The sequence below is a fragment of the Myotis yumanensis genome, unplaced genomic scaffold (assembly GCF_028538775.1).
Source record: "Myotis yumanensis isolate MYYU_CA2020_CCGP unplaced genomic scaffold, mMyoYum1.0.hap1 SCAF_13, whole genome shotgun sequence".
NCBI classification, from domain to species: domain Eukaryota; kingdom Metazoa; phylum Chordata; class Mammalia; order Chiroptera; family Vespertilionidae; genus Myotis; species Myotis yumanensis.
In genome coordinates this window covers 23,810,390-23,830,290 of record NW_027223764.1, presented here as the reverse complement: position 1 = coordinate 23,830,290, position 19,901 = coordinate 23,810,390, and the positions used below count along the sequence as shown (strand labels likewise).

The following is a 19,901-nucleotide window of genomic DNA, read 5'->3' as shown; positions in this document are numbered from 1 at the left end:
GCTGCTTTAAATTTTCTAATGTTATTTTTCCTTTTACCTTGTCTTGTTATGAATATAATTTGCAGTTAATAGAGGGTATGTATTTTAACATACTTATGGAATGATATTAGAAAATAATATACTTTAGATTTATATACTAATGCAAAAATACCCCTTTAAAGAGAATGTAGAATAAAGCTGCTAATTTTTTTGTGTGGTACCTATTTCCCTAATTCTATTAGTACTTATTTTCTTTGAAATATATTTTTCAAGCATAGGCTTAATGTTAGATAATTCAGAGCACCCCAAGATTCTTTACTTGTGACAGCATAAGTTATAATTTCTTTTACTAAGCTTCTTCATTCACATATGTTCCTAGGATGAAGGATACTAGCAAAAAGAACAATATATTTGCTCAGTTCAGGAAGAATGATCGAGATAAACAGAAGTTGATAGAGACAGTCATGAAACAGCTGCGAAGTTTGGTGAATGGTATGTCCCAGCACACATAGACTTCACGTCCCATGCACTCAGTGACACCAAATTTGTGACTGAATAGTTATCTCTATGGTAGCGGCAGTTTGCAGAATTAAAAAACACAAAAGAGGAAAGACGCTGATGAGAGCTGAAATGAGAGACAGTAATAAATATCATTTGTATGGATTTTTAAATAATTGAATACTATTTTGTATATGGAAAATGTAACATTAATTTTTCACTTATAAAAATATATGTAAATCAGGTCAAAAATTGTATATGAAACTGATTGTTAATACATTAGAAAAACTTATGCCTATACATATCTTTTTTTATTCAGACTTGAATGGTGGTTTTGTTTTTTCATCAGTATCTGGTTTTGGAATGCAATCATGTCTGATATGGGACTATTTCACTGTCATTTTCTGACTTTTAGCTTTTACTTTCACCTAAATATGATTTAAGTAGACAAAAATTTTCTAATTCTGCTGACTCTGAAGGGGAAATAGGTAAATCTTTAAAGGTCCCTGAAATCAACCTTGATTTAACTCCATAAGAATGTGAATTATTTGTTCTCTTTGGGTGGTTTAATGTAACCATTCTGAATATGAAGACAAGTGTTAGATTTTCTAAAGATGCAATGTTTGTGTTCGGCAGGGGTAATATTTCTAACTATATTGTTTGTAGCTGACCCTATTCTAGAATTTATTTGGTTTGGGTCAAGTTAAAAGAGAGGACAGGAAGTAAGTGGGGTAACCACTTCAGGTGCAGCTTGTGCCACAGTAGCTATGTTCCTGCACACGAGGTACCACAGGGGTCAGGTTACTTCCTTCAAATAGCAGGCCCCTTACCGTACCCTCACTTGGAAACAAGCCAAACCAAACGAACTCTGGAAAACCTAGAACAATGTACATTTTCCTTTGTGTAAATTACTGCAGTCCAAATGGAAACAGCAGTCTGATCCTTATGTTCTCTTCATTGTATTTATGCTGAATGCTCCTTTTGCATTTTCAGGATTTATGCCTGTAAAAAACTACTTGACTCTGTAAAATAAGTGTAAAAAATTATATGTACATTTCTTGATTTTGTGATGAAATATAAAAGAGGTTGAGCAAGTTCTTGAAAATAAGCTGCTCTAGCATCTATTCAGAGCTTCCTGATTTAAAACAACTGCTTCATTTAGAAAGGGTATTATTCCCTAGTTATTGAAATGGGGTGTCACTAAAACAAAGAAAATAAACGTTCTTTTGACCATCTCTTATCCAAAGGTTTTTCACACTTTTAAAACTTTACATGGAAAACATGGTAATTCTTAGAAGTTGCTACAGGAGGGTGAACAGCTAGCTAGCTCTCTTGGAAGACTGTGGAATGTGGTTGTCGCTGGTGTGCCTTACCCAGCCCTCCAGGGCATCGGCTTGGGCGAGGTGTCCCAAATTCGGAGAGCGGCTGCCGTGCACAGCCGGAACAGGCTTTCGGAGTTCACCCCACTCTTCTCAGTAACACAGGAACTCTGTGCTTTACCTCCCCACCCTCTGGTTGCTGTCGGGACAGGGACGTGCGCGCGCGTCCTGGGGCATTTGAAGCCCTGTGATGCAAAGCAAAAACAACTGTGTAGACTGGGGCGGGGGCCCTCCAAAGGGGAAGGAGATGGTGAATGTGGTCCCTGAGATCCGAAAGGAGCCCTCGGACATCTGCTTCTCTTTGGCTTCGGGCAACAATGATGGGCAACAATGCCGCAACCATCATTTTTTTTTTAATCCTCACCCGAAAATATTTTTTCCTTTGATTTTTAGAGAGTGGAAGGGAGAGAGGGAGAAAGAAAGAAAGAGAAACATCGATGTGAAACAGACACATCAACTGGTTGCCTCCCACACGCCCCCTAAAACCCTGGTCTGTGCCCTTGACCGGGAATCTAACCTGAGACCCTTGGGTGCGCGGGCATGGGCTCTAACCACCTAGAAACCCGACCATCTTTTGAAGGATTCCTGAAGTGGTAGATCAAAGACCAGGAAGGAGTGGGGATATCGGAGAATCTCGACCCCGGCTATCTTCTTTGTAGGCGCGTGCGAAGCCTAGGTTGACGTCCGAGGTCCGCAATTTCCCGAAAGGGAAACAGCAAATGGGAGAAATCCAGACCTCAGCTTTGAGCACTGGGAGGGGAAAGGGCACTTAGAAGCTGGAGGGTGCGGACCCCAGAGAGAGAGAGCGCGAAAGCTCAGTGCGCGCGGTTTGCCCACCGCTGAGCTCCCGCCGGCAAGTTCTGGCTTGAACCCGAAGACCCCGCCCGAGTATTTCGGCCGGTCCCTCCGTGGTGCCGCTGCGGCTGCCACGCCCTGCTCCTTGCCCCCGGCGAGCCCGCCGCAGCCCACCGCCTCCAATCAGTACTCCGCATAGAGCGCTTTAAATATGCATGGGCGCGTCACGTCGTGTGTTTCTGGATCAGTCCGTAGGGAGGGAGCCAGTGTCTATATAAATGTGTCCGGGATGGGCCGAGAAGAGTTAACAGACTGGGGGAGGGAGAGGTGGGGAGGGGGTCTACAGCCCTGGTGATTGAAGCCCAGGTTGGCTACACCGGTGAGTTGCTCCCCTCTTTGCCCGCCCTTGCTGCTTCTATCAGAGGAGGGAGTGCTGGCCTTGGGAGGAGGTGGGAGGTGCCCGCAGATGCTAGGCGTGAGCATCCCGAGAGGAAAAGTCCTGAGTGTGCGCGCCTTGGGGAAAGCACATTCCCTAAGGCGTGTGCTCACGGCTGCCTTACACTGCCCGTCTGCTTGAGAGCGAAATCCTTGTCCGAGGTTATAGCTCTCGGTCTTGGCCCCCAAGCGACCTTTCCGGACAGAACTGGTGAGCACTGCGCGCTGCCTGCTCCCCAGCTCTTGCGCCCTGAGCTCAGAGCGGCCTGGCCCCTGCATGCTCACCATGTTCCCCTGCGGTCTGAGCTGCCTGTCTGTGCTGGGGGCGGCTGGCACCGCTCTCCTGTGCGCCGGCCTCCTGCTCAGCCTGGCCCAGCACCTCTGGACCCTCCGCTGGATGCTGAGCCGGGACCGGGCCTCCGCCCTGCCCCTGCCCAAGGGCTCTATGGGCTGGCCCTTCTTCGGCGAGACGCTGCACTGGTTAGTTCAGGTGAGCAGTTGGCTTTCCCCACACCCCGATATGGCCCCTTCTCCCCTGGCTCCCACTGGACCCTCCCAGGGTTCGTAGCCTGTCCTTCCCGTTGCCCACGGAGCATACATTGTCCTCGCCTTCGTCCAGCTGCTCCCTCGAAAGGACTGCCATCACGCTACTTACACTCGTGGGGTGAACAGAAGGGTTCTAGGAAGGAGCCTGAGGAGCATGCCATCTATGAACTGCAAGCATAGAATCAGGAGTCAGGGGGCATCTCAGCCGTGAGCCCTTTGGCTTTCACCGTCCGAATTCTAAGTTCTTCCTCATTTCACCAATGGGAGCAGGGGCATCTAAACTCCTGTAGGGTAGTCACGAGGCCCATTTGAGACTTTTTAGAAAGTAAAGCACCAGCCTGGAGCAGGGATTTGTTACCCAGGGGCGGTTGGGAGGTCTGGGCCAGGTCCCCAGCGGTCCCAGCCCTCTTCGCTGCGCCTGCTGCAGGGCTCGCGCTTCCACAGCTCCCGCCGGGAGCGCTATGGGACCGTGTTCAAGACACACCTGCTGGGCAGGCCGGTGATCCGCGTGAGCGGCGCCGAGAATGTGCGCACAATACTGCTGGGCGAACACCGCATTGTGCGCAGCCAGTGGCCACAGAGCGCGCACATCCTACTGGGCTCGCACACACTGCTCGGCGCGGTTGGCGAGCCACACCGGCAGCGGCGCAAGGTGAGCCAAAACCAGAGAAGGGGCCGTCGGGACCTCAGGTCCGCGGTTCCTCGGGCACCTGTTGTGGGGTAGGCCCGGACTAATTGTTAGGGGTGCACTACGAATCTAGCCCGAACCCTTGGCCAACCATGGGGTGGCCTCGGACCAATTCCTTACCTTCTCTGACTTCGGTTTTTAAGGCCAGGACTAGGACTTCAAGGCCCTTTCATCTCCGATCTTCTGTAACTGAGATACCAGAAGCGCTGGAAACAGCCTTGGAGAGGAGTTAGGGACGACTTCCTCGAGGGGGAGGCAGCTGGAGGGAGCCTGGATGCATGCGGGGGTGGGGGGTGGGGGAGGGGCGGACTGTACATCAGAAAAGAACTAGAGGGAATGGCGAGAGCAAGAACCATCATATGTAGGTCCGGGCCACTTAGAAGAGGAAGGTCCCAAAATTGGCCTTTTGGCTCCTCTGCACTTGCGGAGCAGAGGAGGCCGGACCGCGGCCAGGGCTCACCGCTCGCGCTCCCTACAGGTTCTGGCTCGAGTGTTCAGCCGCGCGGCGCTGGAGCGCTACGTGCCACGCCTGCAGGGGGCGCTGCGGCGCGAGGTGCGCTCCTGGTGCACAGCCCGCCGGCCCGTGGCGGTCTACGATGCTGCCAAAGCCCTAACCTTCCGCATGGCCGCGCGCATCCTATTGGGACTGCGGCTGGACGAGGCGCAATGCGCGGAACTGTCCCGAACCTTCGAGCAGTTTGTGGAGAACCTCTTCTCGCTGCCCTTGGACGTGCCCTTCAGCGGCCTGCGCAAGGTACTGCCACCCAGCCCCGACCTTCCTCTTGAGGCTCCCTAGACGCCCCCACAGGTCACTTCTGTTGAGCGACAGAGGCACAGTGCGCCCAGGAAGGGGAGGCAGCGTGGTGTGGTGGTGCCCTCGGTCTGCCCTGACTCTCTGTGTGACCCGCGGCGGGCCACACACCCTCTCTGAGCCATGCCAGATGGGATGTGTTCCAGTCCCAGCAGCCGCGGGGCCTCCCTTTGGATACTCCGTGGCAGGCGCCGGGCCAGTCGGCTCAGCCCCTCCCCAGAGCGGCGCCTCCTGGCCGGGCCTCCAGCCCCCTTTAGAAGCCCGGACGGCTGCGGAACGGATGGGCCGCAGACACGCCCCTGGCCCAGCTCGGCGCCAGCCCGGGTTGGAGAGGGGTGGGTGCCGGCTCCCCGCCCGCGGCCCCGGGCCCACTAGTTTCCGGATTAGAGAACCGCGGCCTCTTCCGACTTCAGAGCGTAGGGCCAGGCCCAGGGAGCAGTTAGGAATCCCCGTCCCGCCTTTCCCTTCGCACTGAGCTGGGGCTTCTCCTGTGCCAATGCAGCGGTTTTCAGTCACCTGAATGAAAATAATAGTTATGTATAAAGGGGCATTATACTGGCTGGTCACCTTGGATACATTTCCCGATTTAATCCTCTCAACCTGCAAAGTGTTACTCACGTTTTGTTGATGAAGAAATTGAAGCTCAGACAGGTTAAATGATTTACCCAAGATCACACAGCTAGGAGAGGGGCAGAGAGGCAGGATTTGAACCTGATCTAGTCTAACTACAAAACTCAGGCGCTCAAGTGCTTTTGCTGTACTTGCTCCCTGAACTCTGAAGGGACACCCTGGCCCTCTTGCCTATCTCCTTACAGAGGCTAATGCTTAAAACAGCCATCGTGTCCTCTAAGCAAGAGCTTTTCTGGGTGCATCAAGGTGTCTGTCCCTTCCTCTCTGCACTGGTGCCCAGTGTCCCTACCCATGCAGGGGAAAGGCAATGGGCTGGTTCCACCTCCACAACTTTGTGCCAGGAATGGGCACTGACCGCTGTGCGACTCTAGGCAATTGCTTGACCCCTCTGAACCTCGGCATCCTCCCATAAGGACCAAAGAAACTGTTTGCCTACCTCAAAGGGAGCTGATAAACAAGAGAGAATGATGTATTGGAAAAGTGAACAAACTTTGAGTATTTATTAAGCACCTACTATGTGCCAGGCATGAAACTAAGCTGGGACACTTAACGTTAGGAACTCAGCAGAGCAGCCTTGGGAAGATTTGGGGGCGGGGGAGGTGCCCAGGCCTGGCCCCCTCAACCTTCCTGCCCCACCTCCCTCTCTCCCTGCCCATCAGGGCATCCGGGCAAGGGACCAGCTACATCGGCACCTGGAGGAGGCCATTGCAGAGAAGCTCCATGAAGACATGGCTGGGGAGCCAGGTGATGCCCTGGCCATGATTATCCACAGCACTAGGGAGCTGGGCCGTGAGCTCTCAGTGCAGGAGCTGAAGGTAGGTGGGGCACGGTCTCTGCTCCCCTCTTGCAGTCCTAGAGGGTGTGTCTCCACTTTAAGCCTCAATCACTCTTCGGGGTGAAGGGTTAAAGACCAGGCTTCCAGCCATGGCTCAACCCTACCCACTCTCAGTAGGAGCCTTGAAGGCTTGAGTCCTAGGCTCTTCTGGACACAAACAGCTCCACTTCCCTCCCCGTTCTCTGTCACTCCCTACCTTTACCTCCGCTGTCGTCCTGACCACCAAACCCTCTTCACTCCTTTTCTCTACAAATCCTAAGGGCTCAGGGTCAAACTCCACATCCTCCTGGAAGCTCCCCTCTTCCCAAAAACCAATACTCTCTTCCCATAAGGCACCTTGGCACCTGACACTACTACCTGTTTTGTATGTCCACTGTGTGAACTGGATGTACCCATACAGCGCATGCGGTGGAGGTGGGGGGATGGCCCCCAGGACATGCTTGACAGCCCCCCACAAAGAGTGGAGAGGTCGGGGAGCAGGAGACAGTGAGAAATGGAAACACCTCAGCCCTTCTGAAAGCAACTCCCATCCTTTCTCTGGGGCTCAATTGCCCCTTTCCTCCAGCCTCAGAGTGTGTCCCAGCCTTAAGTTTCTTCTCTGAAAGTGGGGCCGATAATCCCCACCCTGACTCCTGGGTGGCTGTGAAGTCTGGAAGAGCCAGGGTGTCAGAAATAGATGAGCAGTGGGCCCCGAGTCCTGGGGAACCTAAGGGTAGGGCCAGTTCTGGGCAGTGAAGCGGAGCGTGTGGAAAGGAGTGATGGTCCCACTGCCTTGACAGGGGTGGGGAGGAGGTGTCTCAGCTTCTCTGGAAGAAACCCGCTGCCTCTGCCAGGATCTTCCGTTCTGGTCTGGGATTCAGGGCAGGTGAGCCAGGCTAGGCCTGTCCAGGGAAGAGGTTGGGGCTGCAAGGTCTCTGTCCTGGCTCTCCATCTTGTTCAGGGCAGACAGTGAGCCTTGGGTGGAATCATTCATTCCACAAATGTGATGTACCTCGTCGGTGTCAGGCTTTTGCCAGGACGGGATTTAGCAGCGATCAAAACACAGCCCTGGCCCTTGAGGTGCAGGAGGGGTGGAGTCCACCTTAATCTTGTGATCACACAAATCAGTGTATCAGCACACTGTGGGTGCTGCCAGGAAGGAAGACAGGGAGCTGGGAGGGGAAGGCAGGCAGCGAGGGCTAGATCTGGAGGGTGAAACCACAGGCTCCTCCTGCTTTCCTCGGCAGTGCAGACCGGGAGGAGATGTAGTCCCTCCCTGGGACCGCTCCACTAAGCGGGAGGAAGACACCTCCAGGCCAGCTTTGGTGCAAGGCTGGCGCTGCTGCTGCAGGCGCCTTCTCCAGTTCCACTGCGGTCTTCTCAGGAGCCCCAGCTGGGCCGCAGGCAGCACCCACACGGCTAAGAGCACTGGGCTCCGAGTCCTACTACTGGGATGCCGGGCTGTAGGGACCGATCCAACCCGGGAAGACGAGGGCAGCAATTGTGCCTCCTCGCAGGACGTGGGCGGGAGGGAGGGGAGAATGGGATGAGCTAATATACCTAAAGCACTAAGAACAGCGCACGGAATCAGTTCCTGGCATTATCTCTGGGAACCTCCAAGGCAAGTGGCTAGATCCTGGCTTTGCCAGTTGCTACTGCGGCTTGCCCAAGCGGCAGACAGGATCGACTCCCGGCCCCTCGCACGTAGCTGCCACAGGGGCACATCCCAGCTCCCTGGCCTTTGCTCAAAGGTCAGTTTGGGCCCTTCACACCTCATCCGCCGCGAGGCCAGGGCGGGGCCGCTGACGGAGACTCAGCGCCGCCGGGCTGTCTTGCAGGAGTCGGCTGTGGAGCTCCTCTTCGCCGCCTTCTTCACCACCGCCAGCGCCAGCACATCCCTGGTCCTGCTGTTGCTGCAGCACCCGGCGGCCATCGCCAAGATCCGGCAGGAGCTGGAGGCCCAGGGGCTGGGGCGGGCGTGCAGCTGCGGGCCGGGGGCCGCAGGGGATGGCGCGGGGCACTGGTCAGACTGTGGCTGCGCGCCAGACCTCAGCCTCGCCGCGCTGGGCGGTCTGCCCTACGTCGACTGCGTGGTCAAGGAGGTGCTGCGCCTCCTGCCGCCCGTGTCCGGGGGCTACCGCACTGCACTGCGCACCTTCGAGCTTGACGTAAGTGCGCCCACACCTCCCCCTGCTCCGCCCCCTGCCGCTTCGGTGCTGGGGCTGGTGGGGAGTGGGGGTGGGGGTAGGGTGGGGAGATTAGGCCGGCTAGGTCTACCCTTCCCCTGTCGGACCTGCCACTCTCCTACCTGTGAAGTTGGCTGAGCTCTGTTCCATTTCCCCAGATCCACGTTTAAGGGGCGCAAGCCTAGTGCCTGGCGAAGCCACAGGTTAGGGACCCCATATACTCTGCTTTTGGCAGCTGTATGGGTCCGTCAACTAAATTAGAGCCAAGTTTGACAATAACCTCCCCGCCCCCCCCCCCTCAGCACCCGCTCCCTTCCCCCCTTAGCCAGTGGATCTGGGTGGAGAACAAAGAGACCCCCCCTCAACACACAATGTCCCACACCCCACCCCACAATGTCCCCTACCTCACCCCTCTGACTCCCTCACAAGATTAAGGAACCATCATTGTTACCTGTCCAGGGCTCTGCTAAGGCCAGTTTCCGGAAGAACAGGACAATGGAAATGTGGGTTGGCATCTCCTAATGGTCTGAGCAGGCTGGCTTGGGCTGGGCAAGAAGTTTAAGGTCTAGGCCTGGCTCCATTTCTGCAAGACCTTGGGCACTTTCCACCTCACTCCAGGCTTCCGGCTACTCTCTGGAAGGAAGCGCTCTCGATCTCTTCCTGCTCCTACACCCCAGGTGGGCAGGGCTGTGCTGCACAGTGGCAGCATCCAGGAGTGGAGCCCTACCTGGCCAAACAGGGTGTTTGCGGGATCCAGCTGTGGCTGCCGTTCTCTCTTTCCCCAGCTCAGTCCCCGGAGGCTGCAGGCGGAATGGGCACCTCCTCTCCTGACCCTTACTTTAAACTGCAGACATCCCTGGTCATTGCATACCAGGAATCCAGGCACCATGGGGACTGGGATTCTGCCCTGGAGGAGATTATCATGGAGAGAAAGGGGGCCGCCCGACAGACACCTCATCCCGAATGGGGTGAGAGGAAGAGAGTGATCTTTAGTCCTGGATGACAGCAAAACATTTTGGAGGGTTGGGATTTGAGCTGGAGAAGTGAAGGGTTAGGATGGGGACAGCACACCACAGAGAGAGGACAGCCCCCCTCAAAGGTGGGTGGATTAGAAGGATCTTGGATGCTGTATCTTGGAACTCAGACTTCATTCTGCAGGTGTCAGGGTGCCCTACAAGACCACAGGGAAACCACAGGCCCACCAGGGTGAGCAGCTCTCAGGGCTCTTAGCCATCCCCCAGTCTGCAGGGCCCAGGGAGGAGAAAGAGAGAGCTCTGTTCAGAACGGGGCGGCCCCGATTTTAAGAGTTTCTCCCTGCCTGTCTGAGCGCCTCCTAGTAGACACCTAGAGCCTGTTCAGGCGAGGGAAGCAGGATAGTCAGACATATGATGCTAGAAAGACATATCAAAAAGCAGGACAGTTGTAAAAGCCAGAGGTGCACAGAGGGACTATGAAAGCTGTTTCCAACATTTTAAGGGCTCTCCAGTTTAATTCTCATGTGCACCTTTAAAAGTGTAACTACCAGGCCTGAACATTATCATTGTGCAGCTGATGGATGGAAGGACAGGGAGGCACTTTTTAGTTCAGTGCAAAGAAGAGCTTTATAATTGAGCTGATCATAGAGAAATGGGGGTCCCTGTCATTGCGTTGTTCCAGCCCAGGCAGCTGGTAGGTACAGGACTAGAATTTAGGTTTCCTGATCTAATGTCAGAAGAAAAACGAAAAAACAAAAACAAAACATTGAAACATAACACTTTTACATAACATCACTTTTACTGACCACGAACATATATGCCAGACCCGTTTATTTTATCCTCACAACAAAATGGGCATTTTTGTTCTTATTTTACAATTAAGAAATTGAGACTCAGAGAGATTGAAAAGCTAGCCCAAGGTCACCAGAGAAGGACCTGCGATTGGAACACAGAGGGGTCTCCTAGCTTCTGGGCTAGCACCAAGTTCCTGCTAGTTTTGAGAATTCTGTGTGATGCACCGGGGTGGAGGGTCGGTTCAGGCCCGGTTCCCTGGTGCCTCGTAGTCAGGCAGGTCTCATCTCCCCGCAGGGCTACCAGATCCCCAAGGGCTGGAGCGTGATGTATAGCATCCGGGACACGCACGAGACGGCCGCGGTGTACCGCAGCCCGCCCGAGGGGTTTGATCCCGAGCGCTTCGGTGCCTCGGGCGAGGAGGCGCGGGGGGCATCCGGCCGCTTCCATTACATCCCTTTCGGCGGCGGTGCGCGCAGCTGCCTCGGTCAGGAGCTGGCGCAGGCGGTGCTCCAGCTGCTCGCGGTGGAACTGGTGCGCACGGCGCGCTGGGAACTGGCCACGCCTGCCTTCCCCGCCATGCAGACCGTGCCCATCGTGCACCCGGTGGACGGGCTGCGCCTCTTTTTCCACCCGCTCGCGCATTCGGCGGCGCGAGATGGGCTCTGCCTCTGATCCGCTGCGCTGTGGGACACGATCAGTGGCTTGGCGACACCCATCTGCGCTTCCCAGGTCGTGCGCTCTTTATACTCGTTCAACAAACGGCCACCGAATGAGGCTCTGTGCGGGGCTCTGAGGGAGGGCGAGCGCGAGCCACCGCCACAGCCCCGGAGAAGGCTCAGGCCCGTGAGGCGGCGCCTCTGGCGCGCTCCGCGCCCTTAGGAAGGAACGGTCGGGGGCCACGCTCCTTAAGCCCTTCCCAGGACCCCGAAGCAGGGATGGAAGGAACGGATTTCCATTGGAGCTGCGCGGTCTCACCTTTCTGTGCCACCCCTGGGAGGGTGATTGCATCGGGGGGCCGCCTTGTGGACCCTGCCAGAGACTTGGCGGGCACGGCTGGACCTGCGACCCTTGGGCAGAAGGGGACGCCGGCAGCACATCCCTGGCGTTGGGCCATGGGAAGACACCGAGAAGGCGTCCAACGGAAGGCCCCCAGGCAGCCATGGCCACTCTTCGGGTGTTTCCAGGGCTCTAAACGGCTCAACATCACCGGATTCTGCTGGCGACTTCTTAAAAGAAAAATTCCTTCTTCAAGAACTTGTTTAATCTTCCCATTTATAAGGGAGAATAGGCACACCTATTCTCTAAGAATGGATTATTTTCATGGGAGGTTGAGACATACTCAGGTTTGGGATATTTGTACCCAAAACAGGAAGGCCAAGAAATAGTTTCCTGGCAGCAGTTGAGTGAGGAGGCGAGGGCTTAGCTGGGCAGCTAGCTGCTCCCTGTGGATAGGTATGGAGTAGAGGTTGGGGGACACCCAGGAAAGACCACCCCCCCCCCCAATGACCCATCCCAGCATACACCCAGAGAGGGGCCTGGATCTGGGGCCAAGACTGCAGACAGAGCATAGGATAGCCCCAGGAGCTGGGCTGCCAATTAGCTCCATGATAGATGGCTGCAGGGTCAATACCTCTAACACCTTTTTTTAAAAAAAAAAATATTTTTATTGATTTTGGAGAGATAGAAACATCAATGATGAGAGAGAATCATTGATTGGCTGCCTCTTGCATCCAATCTCCATCCTACTGGGGATCAAGCCTGCAACCCAAGCATGTGCCCTTGATCAGAATCGAACCTGGGACTCTTCAGTTCGCAGGCCAATGGTCTATCCACTGAACCAAACCACCTCCACCTCCTTTATTATAGATTAGAAACTGAGGTGAAAGACCCCTTGAGAAGCCAGCAATGAGCTCTGGACTGCTGACCAGTGCTTTCCTTTACCCCATCCCTTACACACACACACACACCTCCCTCCAACCCTTCCTCCCCCTTCAGCTTCTGAGCCTGTGGCCACCATGTAGGTAGAACTCAGCCCTTCGGTCCTTTCATAGTGATCCCTAGGTTGGCTTAAGCACTTACTCTCTCTGGACCTTTCCAACACAGAGGTTCCTATCAGCGTTTAAACCAAAGCCAGGAGCCTCCAATGTCTTCATTCCCAACAGCCTCAATCTGCCACTCATCTTCAGACAGGCGGGGGCAGCTGGACGGGATGGGTGAGCCAGGAAAGTTGCCGCTGAGGCCCCAGCTGACCCCTTAGTGAACCAGAAGGAAGCTGGTGCCCTCCTGACCTTATGCTTAAGGTGGATCCCTGGGCCAGGAGGAAAGGGGGAAGCAGCAGGCGTGAGCAGGGCCAGTAGCTCAAGAGCGCAGCGGGCCTTTCCGAGTCAGGCTGACACCACCATAACCCCATTCAGGGCAATTCATCACCCACTGCTGACCACAGGGCCAGCGCCAGGCCGTGGGCTCCGCAGGCACCAGAGCCAGCAAATGTAGAGGGACTGAGGCCTGCCCTCAGGGTGCTCAGAGGCTGCAGAGACAACAGCGGGGCCTGAGAAGCCCCACCAGGGTGAGGTGGCAGGAGGACCAGGTTTGGGGGTTGATTCTGATTTGGGGAGAGAAGAGAAATATGGGGCAGGGGGTTCTCAGGAGCCCTGCGAGTGTAGCTGGTGCCAAAAGACCTGGTTTACCTGCTCTGGATTCTGTACTAACTACAAGCCCCTGTAGGGGGCAGCTCCAATCTTACTCTAATTTTCCATTAACCCGTTATTTTCAGTAATTTCACGGGATACCTGAGCTCCTTTGTTAGTAGCTCCAGATTCCCCCAAGAAAGGAGCAGACATGGATCTTGCCCTTCTGGATGGGTATGCTCACAAAGGAAGTGGACAGTAAATAAACTAGCAAACAAAAGAGCAAGAATATGTCCCATGGTGATAAGTGCTGGCAAGAAAATCAGGCCTGTAATGCTGAGTGCCTGGGGGGCTACACTCACCAGGGTGGGCCAGGAAGGCTTCTCTCAGGGGAGGCCATTGGACTTTGCAAGGAACCAGCCAGTGGTGACCTGGAGGAGGGCACCCCAGGCAGAGGGCACAGCAGGTGTAGAACCCTGAGACAGGACAGAATGTTCAAAGACGGGAAGAAGGGGTTGAGGGAGAAGAGGAAGGAGGGGTGCTTCTGCTGCCCTACCTCACCTGGCTCCCTTCCCCCAGCAAAAACTACTCCCCGCACCCACCCCAACCCTGAGCCACAGGGAGACTTTTATAAACAATTTGGAAACATTTTGTTTTCCAACGAACCGCCCACCGCCACCCAAGAAACTCTGGCAAGGTTCCTAGATCAAAGTTCTTATTGGGCTGGTAATTTATTGAGCCCTTCCCCCCTTCAAGATGTTGTTTAATGATCTTCACTCTCCCATTGAATCCTTTCTGCCCGGATCACCGGCCCCGCCTGACGCCCCCAGGGTTCTCGATGGGCAGATAGATTAAAACACTCCCCTACCCCTCTGGCAATTTCCAGCCCGAAGGCTCTGCTCATCTTGTGACCCGGCGCTCGCTGAACTTGGCGAGGCGGCCCAGCAGAGTTCACGCGGATGTCACGGTCCGGCCTGCCGGGGTCACAGGCGGGTCAGGCCTGAGGATTGGGGCTGGGCCCCTGGTCACGCCCCCGCTCGCCAGCGTCGCTCACCGGCCACAGGCACTGTTCAGAACGGGGCGGCCCCGAGATATCAGCGTTACCTCCAGAAATCTAGGCTCCTGCCAGAGTCCAGAAGTCGGCTGGCGCGCCAGGGACAGTCGCCAGGTCGTTAGAGGAAATGGCAGTGGGAGAGACCCTTTTCTAGAGCTTCTGAAATGGCCAAGTAGGATGATGGGGAAACGCTGTCTCTTCCAAACACGCGGCGACCCGGGCCTGGAGCGGTGCGGGGTCTGCGCGGTCCCTGAGTCCGCAGATGGTTTCCGATCCCGCTGGCTCTGGGGACCGCCGCGGGAGGGGCACGTACTTCCCAGCTCTCAAGAATAAAGTTTCTCATCTGCCTGGGACGCTTTCCAAAGCGTGAGGTGGGCTCGTGCGAGAGCCGGTGTTCAGTTTTAAAGAAATGTACGATATTCTGTTTTGTTTTTGGCCCCGCTGGGTGCGTTCCGCTCCCAAACCAATGGAGCGTGTGCCCCGGCCTAGTGGGGAGCTGTGCGGCTTGGCCGGGTGGGAAGTGGGGATCGCACGTGCGCTTCCCGCAGGGTCGGAGCTCCAGGCATCGGCAGCACTGGGTACCAAGGTATTTGGGCAAAGCCCGGCAGACTCGCTCCCCAGTTGGGATTCCAACACTCCCATTCGCGGCCGGCAGAGTACCCATCTCACCCGGTGGGTGGCTTTACGCAGGGTAGGAGCCCGCAGAGCCGAGGAAGGCTCCAGGGACGGTAGCCGAGGTCACCGGTGTCCTGTGTAGCCTAGCGTGTCTGGAGCTGGAAACAGTATTTGCAACTCAAAGCCCCTTTGGGAAACTCACAAACTACCCCGAGGTGTGGAACGGTCGGGAGTGATCGCCTCCAAATGAAGGAGGAGGAGCAGGCGCAGGGATGTGTGGTGACTTGCCCAAAGCGATGCAACGAGAGATGGAGCCAGGCCTCGGGTCCAGACCCCTGGGCTTTCCTTCCACCGTCTCCGTCTCGTTATCCTGCTGGGGCTAAAGCCCCCATTCCCCTCTGCCCAGCCGGGGCTGCACGCCTCGGGTCCTCGGGATCCCGCCGGCTGTGGCCAGATCGCAGAGCGCCGGTCGCCGGGCCGTGGAGGAATTGCCCTGCGCTCTCCCAGGGTGGGGCTGACTGGTGCAGGTTTGCACCCGAGGGACCTGGAGGCTGTTTTGTACCCTTAAATGGGACCTCCGTGACTCCCCTTGAGGGGTTTGGGTAACCGGAATCCAGGATCCTGCGGTTGTGCCTGATTCCCCGAGGCTCTCCCGGGGGTCCTGGCCGGATCTCCCGAAGAGTAGGGAAGCCTCCGTTTTTGCTTGGCTTAGGGACCTCAGTTTCCCCATCCGTGGGATGAAGCAGCTTGACGATCCCTGCACGCACTTCCCTTTGCTTCCCTAGCAGGTGGGAGGGAGCCCACGTGGCGCCCGTAATTGGAAAATCGGGGAAGGCAGCTCTGTTCTGGGACCGCCCGTCGGACCCGACAGGAGGGATGCCAGAGGGACTGCCAGGAAGCCCAGGGCTGGAGTTCGCGCGCCCCGAGCTCGGGTCGGCACCAGTCGCCACCTCGGAGCTACACACACCTTGGATGGGGGAGGCGGGCTGCTCCTAAGTCCGCGCCCCAGGAGGCCCGCGCCGGGGGTAGCCGCCACCTCGCCGCCTCCGCGCGGAACAAACGGTTAAAGATTTTGGGCAGCGCCTCGCGGGGGGAGGAGCCAGGGACCCAATCCGCAATTAAAGATGAACTTTGGGTGAACTAATTTGTCTGACCAAGGTAACGTGGGCAGCAACCTGGGCCGCCTATAAAGCGGGCGCGTGGTTGGGCTCGGAGTGCTGGCGGCGGCGGCAGGTGGCGCGGGCGGTCGCGGCGCGCTATGGGGCTCCCGGCGCTGCTGGCCAGTGCTCTCTGCACCTTCGTGCTGCCGCTGCTGCTCTTCCTGGCGGCGATCAAGCTCTGGGACCTGTACTGCGTGAGCAGCCGCGACCGCAGCTGCGCCCTCCCTTTGCCCCCCGGAACCATGGGCTTTCCCTTCTTTGGGGAAACATTGCAGATGGTGCTACAGGTAAGGGAGCTTGGGGCGGGACAGGGCGATTCTCTGCCACCGAAGCCCGGGCAAGCGCGCACGGGAGGACGTGATTACGGCTGGGATCCGGGCGAGCCCGAGGCGCGGAGCTCCCCGGCGCCCCCTCACGCCCGCCTCTCCACCGCTTTCCTTTCGCAGCGAAGGAAGTTCCTGCAGATGAAGCGCAGGAAATACGGCTTCATCTACAAGACGCATCTGTTTGGGCGGCCCACGGTTCGGGTGATGGGTGCAGACAACGTGCGGCGCATCTTGCTCGGGGAGCACCGGCTGGTGTCGGTCCACTGGCCCGCGTCGGTGCGCACCATCCTGGGCTCCGGCTGCCTTTCCAACCTACACGACTCCTCGCACAAGCAGCGCAAGAAGGTGAGGGTCGAGGTGAAGGCTCCCGGACTGGAAAGGGGACCCCAGTCGCCGGAGGGGCTCCTGCAGAGAGATGCTGGGCGAACGCTAGCTGCAGGAGGCGTCGGCTAAGACCCTCTCCAGCCCAGTTTAGCTTTCACAGCCAGGAAGTGCCTCGGGTCTGGCGGAGCTGGGGTGTCTGGAAGGGGTCCCCGGAAGATGAGAGGAATGGGACCTGGTTTTAACATTCTCCCCTCCTTGGGGCTCAGGTAATTATGCAGGCCTTCAGTCGTGAGGCGCTCCAGTGCTACGTGCCGGTGATCGCCGAAGAAGTGGGCAACTGCTTGGAGCAATGGCTGAGCTGCGGCGAGCGGGGCCTCCTGGTCTACCCCCAGGTGAAGCGCCTAATGTTCCGCATCGCCATGCGCATTCTGCTGGGCTGCGAGTCCCGACTGGCCAGCGGCGGGGACGCCGAGCAGCAGCTCGTGGAGGCCTTCGAGGAAATGACCCGCAATCTCTTCTCATTGCCCATCGACGTGCCCTTCAGCGGGCTGTACCGGGTAATGGCGGCACGCAGGGTGCGGAGCTAGGGGGTGGGGGCGCGGGTGCCCGTCCTAGCTCACCGCGGTGCGCTCTCTGCGCGCAGGGCTTGAAGGCGCGGAACCTCATCCACGCGCGCATCGAGGAGAACATTCGCGCCAAGATCTGCGGGCTGCGCGCGGCCGAGGCTGGCGCAGGCTACAAAGATGCTCTGCAGCTGTTGATTGAGCACTCGTGGGAGCGGGGAGAGAGGCTGGACATGCAGGCGAGTGGCAGCTTCGGAAGGAGCACTGCGGAGTTTGGGCTCCAGGTTTTCCAAGTGCGATTCCTGGGACCCCCAAAGCGCTGGCCTGGGGCCCAGCTTCCTGGAGTGGGCAGCCTTCACAGACGCACACACACCCCCCACCCCCCATGGGGTAGGGGAAGTTGAGACACGGGGTAGGAGAGGAACAGGGAGCATCCCCTAACCCTTCCAGGTGTTAAAGGGAAAGTTGGAATTTGCCAAATGTAAATAAAGAATCTTTGGCGAGTTTAATACAATTAAGGCTTTAATGCAAGAGTTCCCGGTAGAGTGGGATTTTACTGGCCTTCCTGCTTCAGCTAAACTAATAGGATGTTGCATTTTCTTTAAAAAAAAAAAAAATGTTGCGTTCCTTGACTTTCTGTCAGCAAAACTTAGCCCTTCTCCGATTCCCTCCAGAACCCTCAGTTGGGTTCTGAGTAATTAACCCCTCTGTACAATTACACGCAGACGTGTACAAATGTTCATCTTATTCCATCCACTTTCAGGCACTAAAGCAATCTTCCACCGAACTCCTCTTTGGAGGACACGAAACCACCGCCAGTGCAGCCACTTCTCTGATCACTTACCTGGGGCTCTACCCTCATGTTCTCCAGAAAGTGCGAGAGGAACTGAAGAGTAAGGTAGGGGGTTCTAGGGGGTTCTTATTACTTTAAGAAATCCTGCTGCCCCCCTAGCTAACTTCCCAATAAGTAAGTGTGCTGCCTTTGCTGAGTATTGTAAAGTGTGGGTCCCAGGGGTGGTGGGTGAACAGGGGTGGGGGGTGAGGGGGTGGGGGAGAATTCTCTTTGTGAATAAGAAGGGAGGAATCTTGAGCTCTGATCCCGCTCAGGCAGGGTTTGACCTTGTGTTCCTACCCTATCGCCACCTCTTGCAGAACCTTGGAGATTTTCAGATAGGTTCCACTTTCTTGGATTTGTGTGTTCAAGGGCATGAATTAGGGGACTTCTAGGTAGGTAGCAGCAGGTGGTGGTGATGGGGTGGGGAAGAAGCTTGGTGGTTCTAACTGGTGAGCAACAGTCTCTTGGAATTGTAAATAGATAGTGGATTTGGGCCAAGGGGTGGAGGCAAATGGTCACTAGCTGCTCAGTGTTTCCCCCTCCCCTTTCCCATCAGGGGGCCCTTGGGGTCTAGTCTCCACATAAGCCCTGTTTACGTCTGTTGAGCTGATTTTATTGGAGCACAAAATAACCGTTCACCTCTGCATGACTGTTTTGATAGGGTTTACTTTGCAAGAGCGATCAAGACAACAGGTTGGACATAGAAACTTTGGAAGAGCTTAAATACACTGGGTGTGTTATTAAAGAGACCCTTCGACTGAATCCCCCAGTTCCAGGGGGGTTTCGGGTTGCCCTTAAGACTTTTGAATTAAATGTAAGTTAAAAGTTCTCTCCCCCCCCTTTTGTTGTGGTTTTACATCTCCCCTTGCTTCCCTGCGCATTGGCTTAAATTCCTTCATGCTTTTGATAACAGTGTCCTGCCCCAAGTGGACACATTTCAGCAACCTGAATGTTTGTCTGCCTGTCTTTCCCTCCCACCTTTCCTTTTAACTCATAGCTCTTTCCCAGATATCGGTGATAACTTTTTGTTGTTGAAAGTTTGATTTCAGTTTGCCAGCCCTTCAGGACTTCTTCATCTTTTGCAGGGATACCAGATTCCCAAGGGCTGGAATGTTATCTACAGTATCTGTGATACCCACGATGTGGCAGACATCTTCACCAACAAGGAGGAATTTAATCCTGACCGATTTATGCTGCCACACCCTGAGGATGCATCCAGGTTTAGCTTCATTCCATTTGGAGGAGGCCTTAGGAGCTGTGTAGGGAAGGAGTTTGCAAAAATTCTTCTCAAAATATTTATAGTGGAGCTGGCCAGGCATTGTGACTGGAGGCTTCTCAATGGACCTCCTACAATGAAAACCTGTCCCACCGTGTACCCTGTGGACAATCTCCCTGCAAGGTTCACCCGTTTCCAGGGGGAAATCTGATGGTGGGAATGCCTAGGCCTCGGCCTTAATGGAAATGTACCTATGAGTTTTTACATAGTGTCATGTTGATTCTATTATATTTAATTCTAAATGTATATTATAATATTTATGTGTCTCTACTACAGTACCACAATCTTTAAATATTAAAATAATGAATTTTGTATAGTTTCCAAATAAAGTAAAATTTGAAGGTGCTTGTCTTTTATTTAAGATTCTTGTGTGGGAAAACTCATGGGTTTAATATTTGTACGTATTATATTTTTTACCAGATTTCTAAATGTCTACACGCATGGCTTTATTTGTCATCTGTGCATATCTGCTTTCTGTGAGGAAGACACATTAGCTGTTTTTTCTTTTAACAGTTATTAGAAAATATTTATGTGGCTGTGTGTGTTAGTCTAAAGGTAACTTTCCCTGTCTATCAAAGTTAATTTTAGATT

General features: G+C 55.1%; 3 protein-coding genes across 7 annotated transcripts in view; all 3 read left to right on the top strand.

Moving 5' to 3' along the window:
- EXOC6 (exocyst complex component 6) overlaps nt 1-1,717 on the top strand; it is a 146,555-nt gene extending 144,838 nt beyond the window's left edge. For all 5 annotated transcript variants that reach the window (XM_070432696.1, XM_070432695.1, XM_070432693.1 and 2 more), the window contains one exon: nt 359-1,717. In XM_070432696.1, coding sequence (XP_070288797.1) covers nt 359-491 — 133 coding nt within the window. In that variant the 3' untranslated portion in view covers nt 492-1,717. The remainder of the gene's footprint in view (nt 1-358) is intronic.
- A 1,655-nt stretch (nt 1,718-3,372) lies between these two features.
- Nucleotides 3,373-11,202, top strand: CYP26C1 (cytochrome P450 family 26 subfamily C member 1). The gene is made up of 6 exons (XM_070431884.1): nt 3,373-3,576; nt 4,060-4,284; nt 4,799-5,074; nt 6,421-6,576; nt 8,414-8,743; nt 10,825-11,202. The coding sequence occupies exons 1-6, from the start codon at nt 3,373-3,375 to the stop codon at nt 11,200-11,202; spliced, it is 1,569 nt and encodes a 522-aa protein (XP_070287985.1).
- Nucleotides 11,203-15,964: 4,762 nt separating this feature from the next.
- On the top strand, nt 15,965-19,649 carry CYP26A1 (cytochrome P450 family 26 subfamily A member 1). The gene is made up of 7 exons (XM_070431882.1): nt 15,965-16,273; nt 16,433-16,657; nt 16,903-17,193; nt 17,280-17,438; nt 17,963-18,097; nt 18,696-18,848; nt 19,120-19,649. Exons 1-7 carry the CDS (start codon nt 16,085-16,087, stop codon nt 19,459-19,461), a joined length of 1,494 nt encoding a protein of 497 aa, XP_070287983.1. The 5' UTR covers nt 15,965-16,084; the 3' UTR covers nt 19,462-19,649.
- Nucleotides 19,650-19,901: the final 252 nt, after the last annotated feature.

What these genes read in the sequence shown, in the direction of transcription:
- CYP26C1 (XM_070431884.1), top strand. Translation starts at nt 3,373, where the DNA reads ATGTTCCCCTGCGGTCTGAGCTGCCTGTCTGTGCTGGGGGCGGCTGGC. An exon ending in CACACCGGCAGCGGCGCAAG is followed by an intron (nt 4,285 to 4,798) that starts GTGAGCCAAAAC and finishes CGCTCCCTACAG; the next exon opens with GTTCTGGCTCGAGTGTTCAG. An exon ending in TCTCAGTGCAGGAGCTGAAG is followed by an intron (nt 6,577 to 8,413) that starts GTAGGTGGGGCA and finishes GCTGTCTTGCAG; the next exon opens with GAGTCGGCTGTGGAGCTCCT.
- CYP26A1 (XM_070431882.1), top strand. Translation starts at nt 16,085, where the DNA reads ATGGGGCTCCCGGCGCTGCTGGCCAGTGCTCTCTGCACCTTCGTGCTG. An exon ending in CATTGCAGATGGTGCTACAG is followed by an intron (nt 16,274 to 16,432) that starts GTAAGGGAGCTT and finishes TTCCTTTCGCAG; the next exon opens with CGAAGGAAGTTCCTGCAGAT. An exon ending in CCTTCAGCGGGCTGTACCGG is followed by an intron (nt 17,194 to 17,279) that starts GTAATGGCGGCA and finishes CTCTGCGCGCAG; the next exon opens with GGCTTGAAGGCGCGGAACCT.